Here is a 22,260-nt window from a genome sequence, read left to right on the forward strand (position 1 = left end):
ACGCATAATCGATGATTTGCCCCATTTCCATGGTCACTCAGTTTTTTTTCACATTTTATGGTGTTCCTTTTTTCAGCTTCTGTATCAAAAAATTTGGCCTTGGTGAACTTTGAGTGTGGCCGCTCTGACGAAAAACAGGTGACCACAATGTAAACAAAACGTTATCAACTAAATTGTAAATAAGTGAGCAATCAAAATCATTAAAAAAATATAAGCAGAATGATTTATAAAAATCAGTAGTGCAACTGTATAGCAATTCGCACGCCTCTTTATTATAATTGTTTGTTGTGGTCATTAGTGTTGCCTAATTGTGATTGGCAATCGATAGGCACATTTATCGGCAATCGTATTGGATAAATAAATTTGCTTGTCAACACCGCCGCATAGAAATATAATTCCGCCGGTGACCACGCGGCATACGATTTGAGTGAGGTAGACGCGTTTTTTAAATGAAATAAACAAAAATATAACAATAACTAAACAAAGACCTACTTCTCTAACGTTAGCACTGTGAATGCTTTGGGGCCCACAAAGCAGTCGATGCTTCACACTTTGCCTATCATCAGCACTGCCGGCAGCATCAACAACGAAATTTGCAATAAATTTCCAGTGTCATTATTTTTTGCAACATTCACGTTCGATCGGACAAAGCGCTCGTTACAACGCAAAGCGACGACACACAAGCCACAAACTAATTCTACCACCAACCATCAACAACAACAACAACATAAAGAAGACCGCAATGTCCGAACAAGTGAAATATTTGGATACGCCTGATAAGTCAGAGACGGATAAAAAAATTTACAAGTAAGTGGTGGTTCTTTTTGTCCCACTTTCCGTACCACATGCATGGATAATGCATGGATAACACAAACAGCTTGCATGCAGTTACAATCTAGGTCACTTTGTTTCTGTTTTGGATGTCTTTGTGGAATTTTTGTTGATCAATTCTATGACAACAAGAACAATTTGTCATGCGGATGCAGCTTAATAAGCTTGAAGCGAAGCCTAAATGATTTCCAGCAATAAGCTACCCAATAGTATTTGATATGCGGACAACGTAGCTGCCCTGCTGTGGAATTAGATCGCGTGCTCTTTAAAATCTATGGACAAATTGAATTTTAAATGGAATTAAGCAAAGTTTGCAAACCCTATTTTCTTAAATTTTCCCTTAAGTTTGCAAATTATTTAAATTCTGTACATCGAATTGAAATTAAATCTCTTAAACCTTTCTAGGTCTTTGCTGCTTTCCAATGGCTTGCACGCTTTGATCGTCTCGGACCCAAGTCCGATGCCACACGACGGATTCACCAGCTCGGAGTCCTCGGTGGGCGGCGAAACAGAAGAAACATCCGCGGAAACGGAGACCAGCGACAGCTCCAGTGAGAGCACATCGTCCAGCTCGGGCAGCGGCAACAGCGAATCCGATTCGGACAGCGAGGTGGGCGATGAGAAGTTGGCCGCGTGTGCCATCATGATTGACTATGGCTCCTTTGCTGAGCCACGACAATACCAGGGACTGGCACATTTCCTTGAGCACATGATCTTCATGGGCTCGGAGAAGTATCCCGAGGAGAATATCTTTGATGCGCACATCAAGAAGTGCGGTGGCTTCGACAACGCGATGACTGACTGCGAGGATACGCTTTTCTATTTCGAGGTGGCCGAAAAGCACTTGGATTCCAGCTTGGATTACTTTACTGCACTCATGAAGCATCCCCTAATGAAGCAGGAGGCAATGCAGCGTGAACGCTGCGCTGTCGACTCCGAGTTCCAGCAGATCGTGCTCGAGGATGAGACACGTCGCGACCAGCTGCTGGCCAGCCTGGCCACCGATGGCTATCCCCATGCCACATTTGCCTGGGGCAACATGAAGACCCTCAAAGAGAATGTCGATGACGATGTGCTGCACAAGGTGCTGCACGAAATACGACGCGATCATTACGCGGCCAATCGCATGTATTTGTGCCTGCAGGCACGCCTCCCCATCGAGGAGCTGGAGACGTTGGTGGTGCGTCATTTCGCCGATATACCCAGCAACACGGTGCGTGCTCCGGATCTCAGTCAATTCAATTACCGCGAGGCCTTTCGTCCCGAGTTCCACCAGCATGCGTTCTTCGTGCGGCCCGTGGAGAACGTGTGCAAGGTGGAGCTGACCTGGGTGCTGCCCAGTGTGCGTCAGTACTATCGCAGCAAGCCGGATCAGTTCCTCTCCTTCATATTTGGCTACGAGGGACGCGGCAGCCTCTGCGCCTATCTGCGTCGCAAGCTGTGGGCCTTGGAGCTGGTCGCTGGGATCGATGACAACGGCTTCGATTTGAATTCAATGTACAGTCTGTTCAATGTCTGCATCTATCTGACGGACGAGGGTTTCAAGCACATCGATGAGGTGCTCGCCGCCACCTTTGCCTACGTCAAGGTTGTGGCCGATGCCAATCCAAAGGATTTGCGTGTCATCTACGACGAACAGCAGGGCATCGAGGCAACAGGTTTTCGCTTTCAATCCCAGCGACCGGCCATGGATAATGTACAGGATCTGGTGATCAATAGCAAATACTTTCCGCCCAAGGATGTGCTGACCGGCAAGGAGCTCTACTACGAGTACAATGAGGCGCATCTCGCCGAGTTAATCAACCACCTTAATGAGTTCAAATTCAATCTGATGTTCACCGCTCGCAAGTACGAGGATCTGGTGTATGACAAGCAGGAGAAATGGTTTGGCACCGAATACACAAGCATTCCCATGCCTGAAAAGTGGCAACAGTTGTGGAACGACGCCACTTCCAAGTCGTTGCCGGATTTGTTTTTGCCCGAACCGAATCGCTTTGTCGTCGAGGACTTTACGCTCTTCTGGCATAAGAACGGCAAACCCGAGGTCCCCGAAGCCCCCAAAAAGCTGCTGCAGAACGAGATATGTGAGCTGTGGTTCCGTGCCGATGATAAATACGATCTGCCCGAGGCGTTTATGACATTCTTCTTCATCTCACCGCTGCAGCGCAAGAATGCCAAAAAGTAAACAAGTCTCTTTTCTCTCTTATTTCTATGCTAAAGTTAACTTCTCTCTCTCTCTCTCTTTAAGTGATGCCATGTGTGGTTTATACGAGGAGCTAGTCAAATTCCATGTGAGCGAGGAACTTTATCCGGCCACCAGCGCAGGCTTCAGCTACACGTTCAACGTGAGCGAGAAGGGACTGACTCTTCAGGTGCGCGGCTACAACGAGAAACTGCATTTGCTGGTCGAATCGATTGCTCAGGCCATGGTCACGGTGAGCTCCACGCTCAATGAGGACATGCTCGAGACATTTGTCAAGGATCAGCGCAAGAGTTATTTCAACACTCTGATCAAGCCACGCCAACTTAACAGGTGAGCAGAGCTGACAACTTGTCAGCTTATCGATGACATAAGCTCTTTGCTATGAAGTTGACAATTGCATTGATTCAAGTGAAAATGTTTATGTTAATCTTGCGTCATTTAAATGTCGAGTTGATCAGTCACAACTCATTAATGCACACTCATTTCGAATTGTTAATTATTAACCAGGTGCAAGGCAAAGCACAGTTTTAACTATGTTAGATATATGTAGCTTAGATTTTTATAGATTTAAATTTACAATGCAAATGACGCTATTAACGAAGATATTACTCATAATTTTTATACCCACTGCTCATAGGGTAAAAGGGTATTATAACAGCTTAAGAGACATCTCCGAATCTGTAAAGTATATTCTTGATCAGCTGAGACGTTATAGTCCGTCCGTCTGTCTGTCTGTCCGTCCGTATGAACACCTAAATCTGAGAGCTTATAATTCTAGTTTTTTATTTATAGCATTTTTTCATGTTTGAACATCAACTTTGTTTCAAATCGACTAAAATTCGAAGAACAACCGTGGTTTGGATGGTATGTTAAAGTCCCGAAATTTAGTACAGACAATAATAACTTTAGTTTTTATGTTGTTAATTTGATTGCATTTACACAACAATTATAGAAGTTATTTACTACTACGAGTTTTAGTAGCTTTGGCTGACAATCTAGTATATGTTACACTCTATGGTATATTTTGAATCAAGCACTATACCGACTTAATGTATATTACCTTCATTATAGTATTTTTGCGGTATATTTTAAAAGAGCACACTCGACACAGTGGCTTTCTTACTTGTTTAAATCTAGTATATTCTTAGAAATTTTGCGGTATATTTTTCGGGTATATTTTAAGAACAATACCGCACTGATTTGCTTTCATTCAAAATGAGTAGCGGGTATCTTACAGTCGAGCACACTCGACTTTCTTGCTTACTTGTTTCACATTATATTTAAGAATGCTATTCAATTTGAAAAAAAACTTACCCTACTCTTCTTTTTTAGGGACGTTCGCCTGTGCGTGCTGGAGCACATACGCTGGCTGATGATCGACAAGTACAAGAGCCTCAACGACATCACACTGAAGGATCTGAAGGAGTTTGCCACACTGTTTCCGCAGCAATTGTACGTGCAGGGTTTGGTGCAGGGCAACTACACCGAGGAGTCGGCTCACAATGTGATGAACACGCTGCTCACACTCCTCGGCTGCAAGGCGATCCAGGAGCGCAAATACATCGAGGATCGGACGGTGCAGCTGCCGCAAGGAGCGCACTATATACGCTGTCATGCGCTCAACGAGCAGGACACAAACACTGTGATCACGAACTTCTATCAACTGGGACCGAACACGGTCCGACTCGAGTGCATACTCGATCTGCTGATGATGTTCGTGGAGGAGCCGCTGTTCAATCAGTTGCGCACCAAGGAGCAGCTCGGCTATCATGTGACAGCCACGGTGCGAATGAATTACGGCATCGCGGGATACTCGATAATGGTGAATTCGCAGGAGACGAAAAATGCTGCAAGTCATGTGGAGAGTCGCATCGAGGTGTTCCGCAACAATATGATGCAGATCCTTGAGAATATGTCACAGGAGGATTACGATCACACACGCGACTCGCTGATCAAGCTCAAGCTGGTCGCTGACATGGCGCTTAATACCGAAGTCACACGCAATTGGAACGAGATCATCAATGGGGAATACATGTTCGACCGGCGGCGTCAACAGATCGAAGTGCTGAACACGCTGACCAAGAGTGAAATTATTGCCTTTCTGCTGGACAACGAGATCACAAACATGCGCAAGATCTCCGTTCAGGTGATTGGCCACAAGACCAAGGACAGCGAAGTTGTTGATGGGGACGTCAAGTCCGATTCGGTTGCTAAGGAGCAGGAAGAGGACGACGACGATGACGATGAGGAAGAGGAGGAGGAGGATGACGAGGAGGAACTATTCCAAATGCTGGCCAACAAGCTGAATGTCACGTTTCTGCCCATCGAAGGCGATGCCACCACAATTGTGGACATTGCCGACTTCAAGGCCAATCTCGATCTGTATCCCCTAAATCCGGCGACTGTCGCCGCGTCCGACGAAGCCGCCAAGCGTCCAAAGATCATTGAGGATGCGCTGAAGAGCACGTGAGGAGCTTCTCTCCTTCCTTAACGACGAATCCAAATTATTTAACCACCACACAAAATTCAACATTAATCATAGATCAAGTCGTTGCACCGAGTGTTTAAATTCTTAGTGCAAATACTTCACACACACCAAAAAAAAAAAAATAAAAATAAATCACACACACTCTTGACATTGTTCACTTGTAATTGCATCGCCAAAATCAAAGCAATTTGTGTAACTGACGAACATTGAAATCAAACTAACAGCTTAACGAAATCCGTTGAATAAATCAAAAACATTAAATCAACCATCAACAGTTTTTGTAATATTTTTAAATCTCAGATAATAGACATAGCACCTAATGATATTATCAGGTCTGAAATAAAGCAATAATCCAGTAAAATCGCAATCACAATGTTACTTCATAGGCATAAAATTACAAAAATAAATAAAAAAAAAATAAGTTAAATTAAAAAAAAAAAAGTCAAACTTATTTTCTCATGGTAAACTGTAGAGTAAAAAAATTCACATTCCTGTTTATACTTTGTCACTTACTGCGGAATTCTGTTCGCCTTGTATTTCAGCAATGTACATATATTAAAGTTCCGAGCTATCAAGGTTTACAACATTTTTGTACAGTCCACATAAGACAAGACACGTTTAATGAACCCTCCAAGAGTTTTAAAATTAATCACCTGCTGCGGAATTCTGTTCTCCTGGTACTTCAGCTATGATTTTGGCATGGTTTGAACTATATTAGCATTGTTATTCAAAGCTCAAAATTTCCAAGATTTACTCCAAATTGTATAAGTTTTCCCATGCTACACTTAAATTTACTTGCTACGGAAGTCTGTTCGCTTAGTATTTCAGCATGGACTCTGGCTTATCTGTAGGTATATTAACAATGTGTATTGAAGTTCTTAATTAGCAAGGAATACAGGATTCCAAATGGTACTAGAAATTCTCATTTAACGCACGTTTATCACTTTCTGCGGGTTGCTGTTCGCCTGGTATTTCAACTAAGATTCTGGAGCAATTGGAACTCAAGAATTTTCAAAGATATTCAGGATTTTGGTAGCCCTTAGAATCGACTTTAAGGTTACCACTTGTTGTGAATTGTGCTGTTCGCCTGGAGCTATATAAGAAATTGTTATTCAAAGTTCCAAATAAGAAAGAAATATTTAACGAACATCTCAATAATTTCAATTTAACGTTCATTCACTTCTAAATTTGCTGCTTTCTGCAGAATGCTGTTCGCCTGGTATTTCAGCTAAGATCTATATTAGCAATTTTCCGTTCCAAGAATTTCCAAAATATCCACTATTTTTGTAGACCTTAGAATCGAAGTTTTGCAAGTTTTCTCTTGGAATTCAGTAGTCGATTTAATTTAATCACTCGCCTGGTACTTCAGTTACAATTCTGAAGCAATCGACATTCAAGAATTTCACATTGCCAAGATATTCAATCAGTTTTAAAGTTGTTCGACTTAAAGAACCCCAGATGATCACTATATATACTATAACCACATATACTTCTATATATGCTGCTTATCCATGTCCCTTAAAGAATACAATTGTGTATTTTGCTGGCATGGGATCTCATCACTTTGTTTTATTCATACTCTCGAAGTATGCACATTATTTATATACATACAATATATATATATATATATATATATGTAAATAAGCTGTACAAATCTGTATAATATGTATATATAGTATATAAATATAAATGTACTCGTTTTTGTTTATCAAAAAATGTATCAGCTTTTTTTTCAGTATCAGTTTCATTCTCATATCATAATTTGTGCTCGATTCTCGAATCAGATTTAAAGTGGCGCATTGTAATAAACAGTATAATATGGATTTATACAACAATACGCGCCTTTGTTCAACAATAATTTAACAATATCTGTGTGTGTGTGTTTTTGTGTTTGGGTGTGTTGAAACCGATATGGAATCAGATCAGAGTGTAATTATGTACTTAAGCTGATTTGTTGCACTCTTTTGTTTGTTTTATTCATTGCACTAAGAATAAGTAACAATAGTCAATAGCTTAGCTTGTTTTGTTAATTGTTGTTTTTTTTTTTTTTGTATACTTTGTTCTATGATTTCACAGTGAACTTAACTATAATCAAGAATTCTTAACAAAAACATATATAAAAAAATAGGAAGGAATAATATATAACAAACAAACAAAAAAAATTGGGATGGAAAGTCACAAAAAAAAAAATAAACTAAAGTAATTGTTATTGTTCTTTTTGGGTGTTTGTCTCGTTTGTTGCGGTTTTGATAATCGCATTTTATACACATTTACAGTTACAATTACACTTTAAGATTATAGCATTATTTATTACTTGTTAGTTGTAATTTGTAGTTTGTAGTTTGCATATTTCTAATTTAATTCACTGTAAAGAATTTTGGTCGCGAGCGTTTTGCTTTTGTTTCTGTTTTTTTTTAGAGCTTCTGCAGCTCCGTGGTGTCGCTGAGATAACGCTGATTGCTCTGCAGGATGCGTGGCGTCCGTTCATTGGAGCAATCCTGCAGGAGTCCCTCCTCATGCTTGTCATTGTCATTCGTGTTGCTGAAGATGCGTGAAATCAGCGAAGTGTTCGATCGCTTGTACGTCAAGCGTTTGCCATTCATCACATCGGGCAGATCGTCGAGGCCACGATGCAGCGATAACTTGTCCATCTCCGACTCGGAGCCATGGCGTCGAGCTCGCTCCGCGGCCAATTGCGTCTCATACTCGGCGGTGCGTAACGTTTTCGCTGTCGGTTTGCGATACATCTTCAGCAGCAGCGAGGAGCAAACAACGCTCACCGAACTCGCAGCCATCGCCACCGATGCCATCCACGGCTGGAGCGTGAAACCGAAGGGCGCAAACAATCCGCTGGCCAAAGGAATCCCAAGCAAATTGTACATGCTGGCGAACAGGAAATTGTAGCGTATGCGACGCACAGTGCAACGCGAGAGATCGAGACAGGCGACAACATCGAGAAGATCGTTCCGCATCAGCACAATGTCAGCGGCCTCAGCGGCAACATCGGTTCCAGCCGCAATCGTGATCCCCACATCGGCCTGGGCCAACGCTGGGCTGTCGTTGACGCCATCGCCGACCATCGCGACGCGGATGCCACGCTGCTGGATGCGTTGGATCTTGGCCACCTTATGCGATGGCAGCACTTCGGCGTACACAGTGCGAATGCCCACCTGGCAGGTAAATGGAAATGAACATAGATTAATAAGTGTTGATGGTTAGGTGAAAGTTTGCAATTTAAGTGAATTCCAATAAACAAGTTGGCAGCCCACAAAACTAAAACGGCAGAACTAACTAACGAGTAAGTGATTTTATTGCAAATTAGATTAAATCTGCTGGAGTTAAAAGTGGATTAACAAAGAACAGAGTTGCAATTTAAGTGAATTACAATAAACAACAAGTTGACAGCCCTTAAAAATAATACGGCATATCTAACAAGTCTTAGTTGAAGACACATAATAACTAGTTGTATTGCAAATTGATTACCGATTGATAGAGTTGCAAATTGAGTGAATTACTATAAGAAACAAGTTGACAATTCACAAAACTAAAACGCATAATTAACAAGTTGGAGTTGTTGTTGAGGACACGCTTGAATAATTGAATTGTGTTAAAAGACAACCTAAAAGAGTAGATGTACATAGAATAGAATTGTGAATTGAGTGAATTACTTTAAAAGTCGAGTTGGCAGCCCACACAACTAATAAGGCATAACTGAAAAAAAGTCTAAGCTAAAGCACTCCATTAATAACTAACCAATACGTGACAGTATTGTAACCAACCGAGTTGCGAGTTGAGTAAATTACTATAAAAAACAAGTGACAAGTTGGCAGCCCACAAAAATAATGCTGAATAACTGACAAGTTGTAGTTAATACAACTAAGTTAATAATCAACTAATAAGTGATAGTTTTGCAAATTGATTAACAACAGAGTTGCGAATTGAGAGAATTACCAAGAAAGCCAAGCTGGCAGCTTTTATGGTCCAACTGACAAAAAATTTGAGCTAAAGAAATACTTTAATAAGTGGTAATAATGAATAGAAACATTCGTAAGAGATAATATTGGAAAGAAGAGTATAACTGACAAGTTGGTGAATTACATTTTAAGACAAGTTGGCAGTCCACAAAAATAATGTGGCATACTTAACAAGAAGGTTGTTACGTAGAAGAAATAGGTGAATAAAAGTAGATTTTCTTTTCAAAACAACTGCAACTTTCGAAAACCAAGTTGGCAGCCCACAAACTGAAAACGGTCACATTGAAAACTAATGTAAAACTGAGTAAAATATCTAGTTTAGTGAGGCATACTAACCTCTCTTGCTATGCTCGCTGCAGTGTGCTTGTTGTCGCCCGTTAGCAGCACCACATCGATGCCCATCTTCTTGAGCGTGTAGACAGCGAGATGGGCCTCCGGCTTGACCATGTCGGCGACGGCAAACATGCACACCAGCTGCTCGTTGAGGGCACAGAGCACAGCCGTGTGTCCCTTTTGCTCCTCGCGCGTCATGCAGTCGCTAATCTCGAGCGGCACCTCGATGCCATTGCGTTGCATCCACTCGCGATTCCCGATGAGCACCCGAATCTCGGGACCATCGATCAACGGTTGCTCCTGTTGTTGCTGCTGCTGCTGTAGCTTTTGCTCCTCCTCCAGGGCGCCATCCAAGGCGAGCAGCTGCTGCTCGATGATCTTGTGCGGCAACTGCGGCAGCTGATCGATGCTCGCCCCATTGTCGATGGCCACCGCAGTCTGTGGATTCGTGCGCCATTTGTTCTCGTAGTTGATGATCCGCTCCGCGTTGCACGCTTGGCGCAACGCCTGCTCATAGTTGGAGACGGTGGCGCGTATTCCGCATCCCGGCACCGCCTGAAAGTTGTCACTCTTCCCGAAGCTCGTCTGCACGTTCAGCATGTCCTTCGCAAAGTGCACAATCGCCGAGGCAATCGGATGCTCACTGTTCTGCTCCGCAGCCCCAATGATGGTGAGAGCCCGTGCCAGGCTGCAGATCTGCGGCGGCACAAAGAGCGTCACCCGGCTGGTCATCGGTGTTCCATGCGTGATGGTGCCCGTTTTGTCGAAGACCACAGTCTTGACCTGTTGGGGAGGAGTGAAAAGACGTCATTACGGGAACTTATACAAATTTAAATGCAGTGAAAAATGCTTAAAGAGATTAAATTAGCTTTTAAAATATTGTACAAAATATACCATGTAGTACAAAAAATACTATATAGTACAAAAATACCACACAGTACAAAATGTACCATATAATACACAAAATACCATACAGTAAAAAAATATATTATAGAGTACAAAATATACCATATAGTATAAATAATACCATATTGTCAGCCAAAACCGCTAAAACCCGTTAACAGGAGGCGTTTTTCGTCATACAAAATTATTTCTTAAATATATACATACATATGTATATACTACATGGGGTCAGAGATGCCTCTTTCAGCCTTTTACATACATTTCGTGCCTTATGAGTATTGGGTATATATAGTATAAAAAACATACTAAAACTTCTATTTGCAATGTAGTTTTCAAAATTAAAATAAACTCTCATTACAAACTTTTTTTAAACTTAAACTAAAACAAGAAATTTTCAAAAATTCAAAAAAAAAATTTTGAAATCTTGAGTTTGTAATTATAAAATTTTATGAAATTTAAACTAATACAAAAAAAAAAGGTCTTTAAATTTAAACTAAAAAAGGAAATGTTTGTTAAATTTAAAGACAACTTTCGAAATGTTGATTTTGTAATTTTAAAATTACATTAAATTTGATCTAAAATAAAAAAACTTTCGAATAATTTAAACACGAGATCCTAATTTTCAACTTCACTAAAAAATACAACTCTGTGCTACACTGGCGTCCATAATAGTTGTCAGAGTACTGTCGAATCTTACCTTGTGGGCATTTTCCAGGGCGGTGGCACCTTTCACCAGCACTCCATTAGTTGCCCCTGTGCCAGTGGCCACCATGACGGCGGTGGGCGTGGCCAGACCCAAGGCACAGGGACAGGCAATGGCGAGCACACTGAGGGCACACTTGAAGGCATAGCTAATGACAATGGTGTTGCGATCCATGTGCATCTTATGCTCCATGGCCACGGGCACAAGATCCGGATTGACAAAGCCCGCAATGATCCAGCCAATCAGCGTGATACTCGAGATAGCGACCACGAAGGGCACAAAGTAGCCGGCAATGCGATCCGCAAGCTGTTGGATGGGAGCCTTCGAGGTCTGAGCCTCCTCGACGAGACGGACAATCTGGGCGAGAGTTGTGTTCTCGCCGGTGTGCGTTGCCTCGACGAGGAGCACACCGTTGCGATTGATGGAACCACCGATGACGACGGCGCCTTTGCGCTTTGCCACCGGCATCGATTCGCCGGTGATGAGCGATTCATCGCAACTGGAATGACCGTAGAGGACTTTGCCATCCACTGGCACCTTGGCGCCTGGGATCACCTTGAGGATGTCGCCACGTTGCACATAATCCACCGAGATGATCTTCTCACTGATGATGTCAAAGTCCGGCGAAATTTCCACCAACAAGGCATCGGCTGCCTTCAGTGAGAGAAGCTTTGACAGCGCTTCCGATGTCTTGCCCTTGGCAATGTGCTCCAGCCAACGTCCCAGCGAGATGAAGATCAACAGCATCGGTGGCGTATCGAAGAATGTCAACGGTGAACTGTTCTGCTCCATGAGCACAGCTGCGATGACCACGGCGACGGAGTAAACATACGAGATGGTGGTGACCATCGAGATGAGAACATCCATGTTGGTGGTGCCATGCTTGATGGCGCGATACGATTGCACATAGAAGTGATAGCCGCCAAAGAATTGCACCGGTGTCGAGAGTAGGAACATCACCAGATTCTCCATCGAGAGTCCGGGAACGAGGCAACACATATTCGCGTGTCCCTTGTCGCTCATCTCGAGCATGAAGTAGATCATGGCCACCATGCAGGGACCACCGAAGATGAGCGAGACGAGGAAGGCGTTGCGCCACTTGCGTATCTCCTCCTTGTGCTCCAGATAGTTGTGGGCCATCTTGTCCCTGCCGCTGAGCAGCTTCGCCTGGAATCCCAGCGCCTCGATGGCCTCGCAGATGCTCCGTGGTCCCGTCTCCTCCGTGATGTACCGGAATTTGCCTGTTGAGAAGAGAAGAGAAAGTTGCAGTATTAATAAAAGCAGCAAATATGTAGTACACTGGCACACTGGTGTCCATAATAAGTGGCATGCTGTGCGCAGAGTCACGTGCCACAAGTGAAACTCAAACTTGAGATCGAAACTTGCTGATAACAGAAAAGAAACGACTTCTTTTTGCTTTTTATAATCAGTAGAATAGAACGTTAAAGAGGCTATGCTAATTCAATGGGAAGTCAAAACATTCTTAAGGTAAAATGTAAGGGATAAAAAACATATTTCCACCGAAGAGCCTGTTGAGAATCATTATATACACTTTTGTCTCGAAGATTTGTTTAGTATAGTATTTTTCAATTTTAAAGGTAGGTCATGAGCACTGCTATTTCAAAGTTTACAGCTGTAATTTTTGGTTTTATTTTATTCACCCACTAAGATTTTCTTTAATCTATAATTTAAGCAAATCTATTATGCAATTTAGCCTAATTACAAAGCGAATATAATAAATGAAGTGATTTATTTATTTATGTTTTTCCTCTAATCTTTCTTACATTACTTTTCTTTTTAATTTAATCAGTTTTCAAATTGTTTGTTTTAAAAATTAGTTGTAAGCTGCTGATTGATTGATTGATTGATGCCACACCTCAAATTCAGCTAATATAATAAATTAAGGGATTTCTTTACTCATGTTTCTCTTTAAAAATTATGTGCCTTACATTTCTTTTCTTTAATTTAACAAGTTTTAAAATGGTTTACTTTAAAGATTTGTTTTAAGCTATTGATTAATTGATTGATTGATGTCACAGTTGAGTTAACTTTTTATGCGATATAAATATAAATTAAGCTTAATCTAATCTGCACCGGACAAAAGCTCTCTCAGTGCTTTTATCACAGCCCGAAAGTTGATTAAACTTATCAGGAAAATTGGGCTAAACTTATTTGCCACAAATGTTTGTGGAATAAGTGAAAACGTGAAAATAATTACGAGCTGTAAATGTTAGTTAGAGTCGAAAGAACAGATTAGATTAGCCAAACATATGTCGTGTATACAGACTTCGAGACGAAGTAGATTAAAAATGGTTGTTCACAACTCATAAAAAGGGGGAATTAGCGGCGACTTGTTCTGGAATATGAATAATTAATTTCATCATTTGAATAGAGATGACTAAAGCGAGAACTATTTTTGTATTCAAACTTTCTAGTTATGAAATAAATATAATACAATTTGAATTGCCTTTGCCTTATAATAAATTAAAACAATAAAAGTGATAAACAAATATTGCTGCTGATTGCCAGAGATTAATAACATACATATTATTGCACATGGCTATTGAGATTGTTGCTGAGCGATTTCATCACTCAGCCAACACTGTAGTGTTATCATTTTTATGGCCACGCCTGTACGCACAAGTCTGTTAAGCTTTTATTTTTGCCTCGAGTCTGGCAATTGGAATTGGAGCGCATAAGCGCGTAAGTATTTTAGCTGGCTTTCAGCTATTTTTAATTTCTTTCACTCTATTTTTTTTTCTTCGTTCCTTGTTCGTTATTTATTGCGCTACGAGACCGGTTCCATTTCGATTGCAAACTGGAGCTGCCGGTTGCCAACCGACTTCCCTCCCCCACCGCCCCCTTCTCTAACTGCCATCGTCTGGACCGACGAAACTGCATGCAAAACGCAAAGTTCGTTAATGACACAGCTCAAATTTCAATTGCAATGAGCTTACAACGCACTATGTTGAATTTGACCCGTTTTTGTGGCCAAAATTAAAATTTTTTAAATTAACAAGATTTTTGAATGCAGGTTTCTTGTATAATAAAGGTTATTGCTATAGGAAGGTATTTTAGAAAAGTGGGCGTGTCAACGCCCACATAAATCGAAAAAAAGCGAATATATAAATCAATTTTCAAGTTAGAGACTCGAATTTTGGAACACATGATGAATGTCCTATTTCAAATGCGTCCTGAAAATTTGGTTCAGATCGGATAATAAATATGGAAGTTATTCAAGAAAAAAAAATCGCAAAGGCTTTAGCAGTTCTGCAATTCTGGTCAAAATGTTGCTTCCCAAAAATTCAGATTACGCAAAAAACCGCAAAAAACGCATAATGAGCTTACATGTTATGAATTGAGAATTGACAGATCTACAACATGTATATGGACACTCACTGAACAAATTTGAACATTTTAGTTAAAACCTTTTGGAAAGTTCAACTTTTTTTCGAAAAGTGACAAGGGGACAACACTTGCTAAATATACAAATTGTTAGAAAAATACGAACAAACCACGCAACATATTAGTATCAATACATAGTAATAACTTGAAGAAGTAATATTCCTTTTGAATTTTATTATTCAATGATTTTTTGTGGGAGATATGCCAATTTGAAATTGCATCGCAAATTTAACATTTAACACTGCACGTATTGTCTGCTTGCAACAGCTTACTTTAACAGCTGTTATTTTAACATTAAACTGTTAAGTTAACATTTTCGGTATACAATATCGCGATTTGATCATTTCTCAACATGGTAACATTAAAGACACGGAAATTTGAATACTTGCGAAAAATGAGTTTTGGCCACGAAAACGGGTCAAATTCAACATAGTGCAACGGCACTGCGTGTGTGATCATGTGTGCGTGCGTACGTGCGTGTGTTTGTTTGCGTGTGTGTGTGTGGGCTGTTGAACTTGACGCCGCCAAAAGCCCAGGAGCTTTGCCTAGTTTGCATTGCAGTGCTTCTTCTTCTCGATGTTGCTTTCTGTTGTTGTTGTAACTTATCGATAAGATAGGTGAGCATTGTTCTTGTTGTATTCAGCATTGTTGTGACTGTCATTTTGGTTGTCATCGATGTTATGTGAACGGCATTGTAGCCTTTGATTAACATGTTCCCCCAGCCAAGCCAGGCAACCAACCAGCCAAAAATATGAAAGAAACTTGAAGCATTTTCAGGGGCATTCGCCGTTAGTTGGGTTACCACGCCTAGAGTTGAATGACTCGACGATAAATTATCGTCTTATCTAGATAAGTACACACACACACTCACATACAATACACTCATTACTGTAGTTAGTTGTGACAACTATTTATCTGCTCTAACAAGAATGTTATTTGCGTGTCGTTGCATTGCCGATAAGAAGAGCAGAAAATTACCAGCTAATTTGCAAGTGTTCAAAAAGGGGCGAAGAGCGATAGAGAGGAAGGGAGAATGAAAAAGATTTCCCAGAAAGCAATTAAAGTGCGCTGAATCACAACAGCAGCGAATGCGAAGATGATAATAGAGAAGAGTGATGAATAGCAAACTTTCGTTGCATTGAACGGGTCATCGATCTTGGCTGCTGAGTGAGATGGCGATGGCTATGGGGCTGCCAACTTGTTTTGAAGAGAGTCCGCTTCGCCTACGCTGATGCAGAGAGCGACCCCAATTAATTGCTTCGACTGAATCACTGCAGTTGATAGCAGCACTTTAATCACGAACTAAATGAAGTTAATTACGAGATGCGAACTTTTCACAAAATTGAACTTGAATTTTTATCGAAGCTGCTACACTCTTCTTTTTCAATTTAATGACGATTTAAATAAACAGAAACTGCAACGATTCAATTTATTAAAAAAATAAAGAATAAAAAGGATTTCTGATATAACTTTATCATAATTAGAAAATAAATGCTTTTAAGGGTTGTTAAATAGGATTTTCGATATAGCACTTTTTCATTAATAGAAAAGAATTGATTTTAAGCGTTGCTTAAATACAATACACAACTTGTATTATACAAATCGAATTAGGATTATTCTAATTTCATATTTAAAAACAAAATGCTCGAAATTAAAATTTTTTTAGACTAAAACTTTTATTAGTAATGTTTAACAGTTAAAGAATTTATTCTTCATTCAAGAAAACAAACGTTTACAATAGAAATGAATTCCCTCTGGAATTTATTCTTAATTTTTGTAAGAAAACAAAAGTTTACAATAGAAATTAATTCATTCAAGGCCCCAGCAGCCAGTACCCTCTTTTCTATTAAATGTAGTGTTAAATACTAGATTTAATATAATAAAAAAAATAAAACTCAAAATTAATCCTTTTTCAGGATACTCCTTAAATAAAGTATGTGAAATTTTCGCACTATTGCTTGATATTTTGGCTGCAATCAAGTTTTGCAACTTTCTAGAAATTGATAATGAGTAACGGAAGTTAAACAATTTGGCTGTCAAACAACATTTCCGCAAAATGTTAAACTTGGTCGTGTGCAAAATGTACAATGAAATATTGAAGCACGGGGAGGAGGATTAACACATTAGCTGGACGATCGAGCACAATATTGAACGTTAATTATAATTATCACCAAATCGACATGCGGCGATGACGATGATGACGACAACGATCGATCGATCGATCGATCGATTCTTCTCCATTCCAGATAAAAGCGAGTTTTGTGTGTGTGTGTGTGTTTTAGTTTTTACACCCACAATTTCAATAGGTCTGCCCCTAGTTATTATTTTTGTTGTTGATTGCATCTTATCGCATTCGATTCGTTTTCATTTTTAGAACATTTTTGCATTGCTGTAGCTGCTACTGTTAGTTGTACTTCCCAACTCAAGAGGCAACGTCAACGTCAACGTCAGCGTCACTTATCTGATAAGCATCGCAAGCGTAGAAGAAAACATATGTTACTTTCAACTTCGAACAAGTTTTTTTTTTGCTTTCTGCGAAGTTTCGTGATTTCCCTTCCAACTGGCCATGAAAACAACAGTTTTTCAAAGGCTCAACAACTTTACAATTAATCAACAAAAAATTTACATGACTTGCTAATGAACTTTGATAAGAAAAATGTACAAGAAACAATGAATGGAATTCATTTCTCATACTGCAAACTCTATAGTATTTTGTTTATTTCTCGAAGGAAAAAAGAAATTTATAAATTAGATTTAACAAACTTCTGTATTAACATCTTCGCTTTATATTCTGAAAATTTCAGAGCAAAAAGAAACTTAACAATCAATTGAATACTGCCAATTGGATGGAATTCATTTCTCCTTAGTATTTTGTTTATTTCTCGAAGGAGACTCATATAAACAATGAATGAAATTATGAGAAATTTATAAATTACATTTAGCAGACAACTGTGTTAACATCTTGGCTTTACATTCTGAAAATTTCAGAGCAATTGTTCAGCCCTACTCGAAGGTATATTAAATTATTAGCCGAGTGGCTGGCGAAATGAAAGTACAAACAGTATCTATGACAGCTCTCTGCTGTCAGTTGGTGTGAACACAAAAAGCAAACCAGTTTGATTACAATAATTATTATATATCTGTGGACGTGATTAAAAACAATCGAAAATGGCGGAACTGGTCGCTTATTTTTTTTATTTTTTTGGGGCAACGAGTGAATGTGCTTTTGTTTTGTGGCAACAACAAGAACTCTAGCCTCGACTTCGTATGATGGATTTTTATTGAGATCATGATCTTGCATAATACTTTGCTACAAATATAAATAGCATATGTCTGTTTTCAGTTCAGGGTGTTCGAATAGATGAAAGAGCTTAAGCGGAAATCTGCGACAAGCGCCCGAGATTGAGATTGAAGTGAAGGTGAATGTAAATGTTGCGCATGCGCAACGAAGCAAAGCGCAAAAAGAGACCCGAACAAAAAAAAATATATTAAAAAACTGCTTAAGGAGCGAAAGAGAGAGAGTTAGACTCTTTCACTTTCTGCTTCAAACATGAGCTGCACTTTGGGGGGCAGCATTCGTGTTGAAGGCTTTAGAAAACGTTGCATGATCGCTACACTTTTTTTTGGTGTTTAAAAATTGAAATTGTAAGTGTAACTGTTGTTATACCCGCTACCCATAGCATAGAAGGGTATTATAACGTTGTGCCTCTATGAAATGTATGTAACAGGCCGACCATATAAAGTTGACAATTTGGTATTTTTTACTTTCTATGGTATATTTAAAATTCATTACAATATCCATATACTAAATATAACCTTCGGTATATTGTGTACTCTACGGTATATTTTGAATGTATTCCTATAACAATATATCAAAGATATCCTTGAATATAGTAATATACCACTATACCAAATATAGCTTTCGGTATATTTTGTACTCTTTGGTATATTTTAATATTCTTATCAATATACTAAATATAGCCTGTATATTTTTACTCTATGGTATATTTTGAATTGTACTATATCAATAAACTAAAGAATATACAACATTTGAAATATTTCTAGTACTGTGCGGTATATCAATTTGGTATATTTTAGAATTAACACCGAACTATCTTGATTTTATTCAAATTAGGTAGTAGGTCACAGTCGAGCATACTCAACTGTAGCTTTCCTATTTGTTGTATCTGTATCCGTGCCTCAAGTTGTGGTGCCACAATCTCCAACCAAAAGGCAAACGAAATGAAACAAAACAAAACAAAGGCGAACCTCGAACGAATATTTGCACATATGTGATCCCCATCAAGAGAGAGCGAGAGAGAAAGATAAAGAGCACACAATCGAACCTAGTTCGCCTTTGTTTGGCATATGACTCAAAACTATTCACATTGAATGCAAAGCTAAATGATTTTGATACGCTTTTCCTACAATTGCTCAGTTAAGAACTCTGCATCCAGAATATTATTGAATGTTTTTCTCGCCCTCCCCCAGAGAGGTTTAGTAACCCAGATAATACTTAAGGTTCGTCTGTAAGTGTGTGTGTATCTGAGAAATATTTAATCGCAATCTCTTTGCTCTATTGTATTGTTGTTATTCTTGAGCCATTGCCCCCTCCATTCTTATCTAGCAAGCATAAAACTACACAAACAAAGTTTAACTTAATACAAAATAGAAAAAAGCACTCTCTCTCTCTCTCTCTCTCTTTCTCTGTTGAAAAGGGATTTTAGTTCTAGATGTTTACTTTAATGACAACAGCTGCATGAATACATATATAGAACAAAATATATATTTGCGATCAATTATGTATTACGACACAGTTTAGCTGCAGCTGCTCGCTTCACTTTGAACAATGCAAATATTGACATCTTGCTGAAATAAACAGCGCAAAAAGCAGACGTCGCATTGATTATGAAACTGGATATTCAACATTGTGAAATTCCATAATATTAAAAAAAAAACAAAAAGACACAGCGCAATGAGCGTGAGAAATGCGAGAACGCTTCAAATGCAAACATGTTTTTTTTAGAGCAATTATTTAGCGACTAGTATCTTGCACCTTCTAAATAGCACGTTGATCGGTTATAATAAATATACTTTTGATATCCTCCTTCATTTACTACTTGAACCCGCATAAAGGGTCGAGCAAAGTTAAAACTCTAAGGATCTAAGGTAAACTAACGATCCATTCAAGAGGGTCTCAGAAAGTCACTTGAATCTTTATATAGTATATTATATGATTTCTTAAAGTTTTTTAATTTCAACTAAAACATTTACTCCTTAAATGCCAATAAAAGACTAAGTAAAGACAAAACTCACTCACACTTAAAGGGTCTTAGGCAAACTTGAACAGCTTATCTCCATTTAAAAGGGTCTAACAAAGTTAATGCTCACTTCTAAATTTTGTTTAATGCAATACGTTCATTGTTTATCCTTTCTCTATCTCAACTAAAACATTTACATCTTAACACACTTTAAAGGGTCTTGAACAGTTGAAACTTGTAGCAAACTTTACTACTAATCTTCATTTGAAAGTCAATGTTCACTTGAAACTTTTGTTTAACGCAAGTTGCAACTCAGATATTCATTTCCCTTACATTCACTATCTCAACTACTTATTCACGGTACACCACATAGTAAAAGGGTCTAGCCCAGTCAACACTTACCCCGCTTGGTGAGCAGCGTGACGGATGATGCGGTGACGCCGCGCAGCTTGAGCACATGCGTCTCGATCTTGTGGACACAGGAGGCGCAGGTCATGCCCGTGATTTCGAGTTCCACCTCGGCCTCGCCGTTGTCGGGCTCATGGATGAGCTCCGTGGGAAAGCCGAGCTCAGTGATGGATTTCGCAATGTTCTCCGCAGTCAAGACATTCGCATTGTACTTGACCTCCGCCTTGGCAGCGAGCAGAGCCACCAGAATGCTATCGAGACCGTAGATCTTCTTGCAGTGCTTCTCAATGGCGGCCACACAGCTGGCACAGGTCATGCCGCGTATGTGGAGGAAGCACTTGGTCAGCAGCTCCTGTTCAATGGGCACCAACGTGGCATTGCCATTCACCTGTTGCCTGACTGGCGAAGGCTTCTTCTCCGGCACAGGCGACGGCGTCGACTTTGGTGAGGCAGTTGTGGTTGCTGAGGTGGTGGTTGTTGTGGACAGTTGTGCGGGATCTGTGGCAACGCTGGCATCGAAGCCCATGTCATCGATCATCTCGGCAATCTGGGCAGCCGTCAACTCCTCCGGATTGTAGCGCACTCGAGCATTCTTCTCCGCCAGCTGCACCTCGATGTGCTGAATGGCCGGATTTATGTTGCCAATGTGTCCCTCGATGTTGCGCACACACGACTGACATGTCATGCCCAGGACACGTATGTTCGTTGTGCTGCTGGGCGTGCTCAGCTCCGGCTGATAGCTGCAATCGAAGCCCATTTCATCGACTTCGTGTGCGATGCGGGCGGCGGTAATTACGCTGGTGTCGTAGTCAAAGTAGCCGGCGTGCTCCGATAATTCAACGCGCACTTTCAGCACGCCGGGTTTCTCTCCGAGATTGCTCTCAATGTTGCGCACACACGACTGGCAAGTCATGCCCTCAATGGGCAGACGCACTGAGGCAACGGCAACAGGCGGTTGCCATTGTTCCGATACTTCAGACATCGATAACGATTGCATTGTTGTTGCTGCGTCGGCTGCTGCTCCTGTTGGCATCGATAACGATTGCGTCGGATGAATCAGATGGTCTGCGCCTTGAACGGGGGCAGCGGGCGCATTTTTCGCATTCACGATTTGCTCGTCATTCATTTTACATTTGCATTTCACGCATTTGTTGCTGCTGTCGTTGTTTTGGTTGATGTTTATGGTGCACTAATTAGAAGTTCTCTTTCCAATTTGAATTCGATTCAATTTATCAGCAGCGACTTGTGGACGTCTGTGTGTGTGAGTGCATGCATCCGTGTAGATGTATGTGTGTATGAGTGCGTGCACTGGCTCATGTAGAAAAACAAAAAACCTTATAAAAATGCCGAAATAATTTTGTCGCTGCGTATGTGTGTATGTGGATTATCGTAACTTTGGCTAATTGCAACACAATAAATTTTTATATTTGTTCCCTCTCTCTCTAACTCGCTCTCCTTAGTGCTCTGATTTCATTCAACTTTTTTTTGCTTTCACTTGACCCGAGCTTATTTGCAAATTGCGTTTGATCACCACTTTTTATGACTACTCCAACATCCGGATCGGTTTACTCTTAAATTTTGTCAATTTTCCGCACGAAACGAATGTTTTGATTTCTAATTAATGCGCACAGCTGCTGAAGCGCCCCAACATCGCGTACCGTGTGAATTCAGACTTATTGTTTCTTTAAACAGCTTTCAATAAAGCTCTTTTACTTAACACCTGTGTTGGAGTGTGACCACAAGTTAAATTT

At 40.2% G+C, this 22,260-nt stretch overlaps 2 protein-coding genes across 3 annotated transcripts; one reads left to right on the plus strand and one right to left on the minus strand.

Annotated features, from left to right (window-relative positions):
* Positions 1 to 334: 334 nt before the first annotated feature.
* LOC132795005 (nardilysin) lies at positions 335 to 5,654 on the plus strand. 2 transcript variants are annotated; one of them, XM_060805391.1, is made up of 5 exons: positions 335 to 432; positions 507 to 807; positions 1,237 to 3,012; positions 3,080 to 3,364; positions 4,367 to 5,654. In XM_060805391.1, exons 2-5 carry the CDS (start codon positions 515 to 517, stop codon positions 5,502 to 5,504), a joined length of 3,492 nt encoding a protein of 1,163 aa, XP_060661374.1. In that variant the 5' UTR covers positions 335 to 432; positions 507 to 514; the 3' UTR covers positions 5,505 to 5,654. The 2 variants fall into 2 exon arrangements, with proteins under 2 accessions (XP_060661374.1, XP_060661375.1); XM_060805392.1 differs by lacking the exon at positions 335 to 432 and having other exon boundaries at positions 483 to 807.
* Positions 5,655 to 7,472: 1,818 nt separating this feature from the next.
* LOC132797202 (copper-transporting ATPase 1) lies at positions 7,473 to 22,212 on the minus strand. The gene is made up of 4 exons (XM_060808772.1): positions 20,504 to 22,212; positions 11,430 to 12,676; positions 9,833 to 10,612; positions 7,473 to 8,692 (listed from the first exon to the last, which is right to left on the minus strand). The coding sequence occupies exons 1-4, from the start codon at positions 21,633 to 21,635 to the stop codon at positions 7,937 to 7,939; spliced, it is 3,915 nt and encodes a 1,304-aa protein (XP_060664755.1). The 5' UTR covers positions 21,636 to 22,212; the 3' UTR covers positions 7,473 to 7,936.
* Between the last annotated feature and the right edge of the window lie 48 nt (positions 22,213 to 22,260).

This window comes from Drosophila nasuta, chromosome X (assembly GCF_023558535.2).
Source record: "Drosophila nasuta strain 15112-1781.00 chromosome X, ASM2355853v1, whole genome shotgun sequence".
NCBI classification, from domain to species: Eukaryota; Metazoa; Arthropoda; class Insecta; order Diptera; family Drosophilidae; genus Drosophila; species Drosophila nasuta.

Excerpts from the sequence above, each read along its gene's own strand:
- LOC132797202 (XM_060808772.1), bottom strand. The coding sequence starts at position 21,635 with ATGAATGACGAGCAAATCGTGAATGCGAAAAATGCGCCCGCTGCCCCC. Across the intron at positions 12,677-20,503 it reads CACGCTGCTCACCAAGCGGG|GCAAATTCCGGTACATCACG; the intron begins GTAAGTGTTGAC and ends TCTTCTCAACAG. Across the intron at positions 8,693-9,832 it reads CAGCGAGCATAGCAAGAGAG|GTGGGCATTCGCACTGTGTA; the intron begins GTTAGTATGCCT and ends TTTACCTGCCAG.
- LOC132795005 (XM_060805391.1), top strand. The coding sequence starts at position 515 with ATGCTTTGGGGCCCACAAAGCAGTCGATGCTTCACACTTTGCCTATCA. Across the intron at positions 3,013-3,079 it reads CAGCGCAAGAATGCCAAAAA|TGATGCCATGTGTGGTTTAT; the intron begins GTAAACAAGTCT and ends TCTCTCTTTAAG. Across the intron at positions 3,365-4,366 it reads AAGCCACGCCAACTTAACAG|GGACGTTCGCCTGTGCGTGC; the intron begins GTGAGCAGAGCT and ends CTTCTTTTTTAG.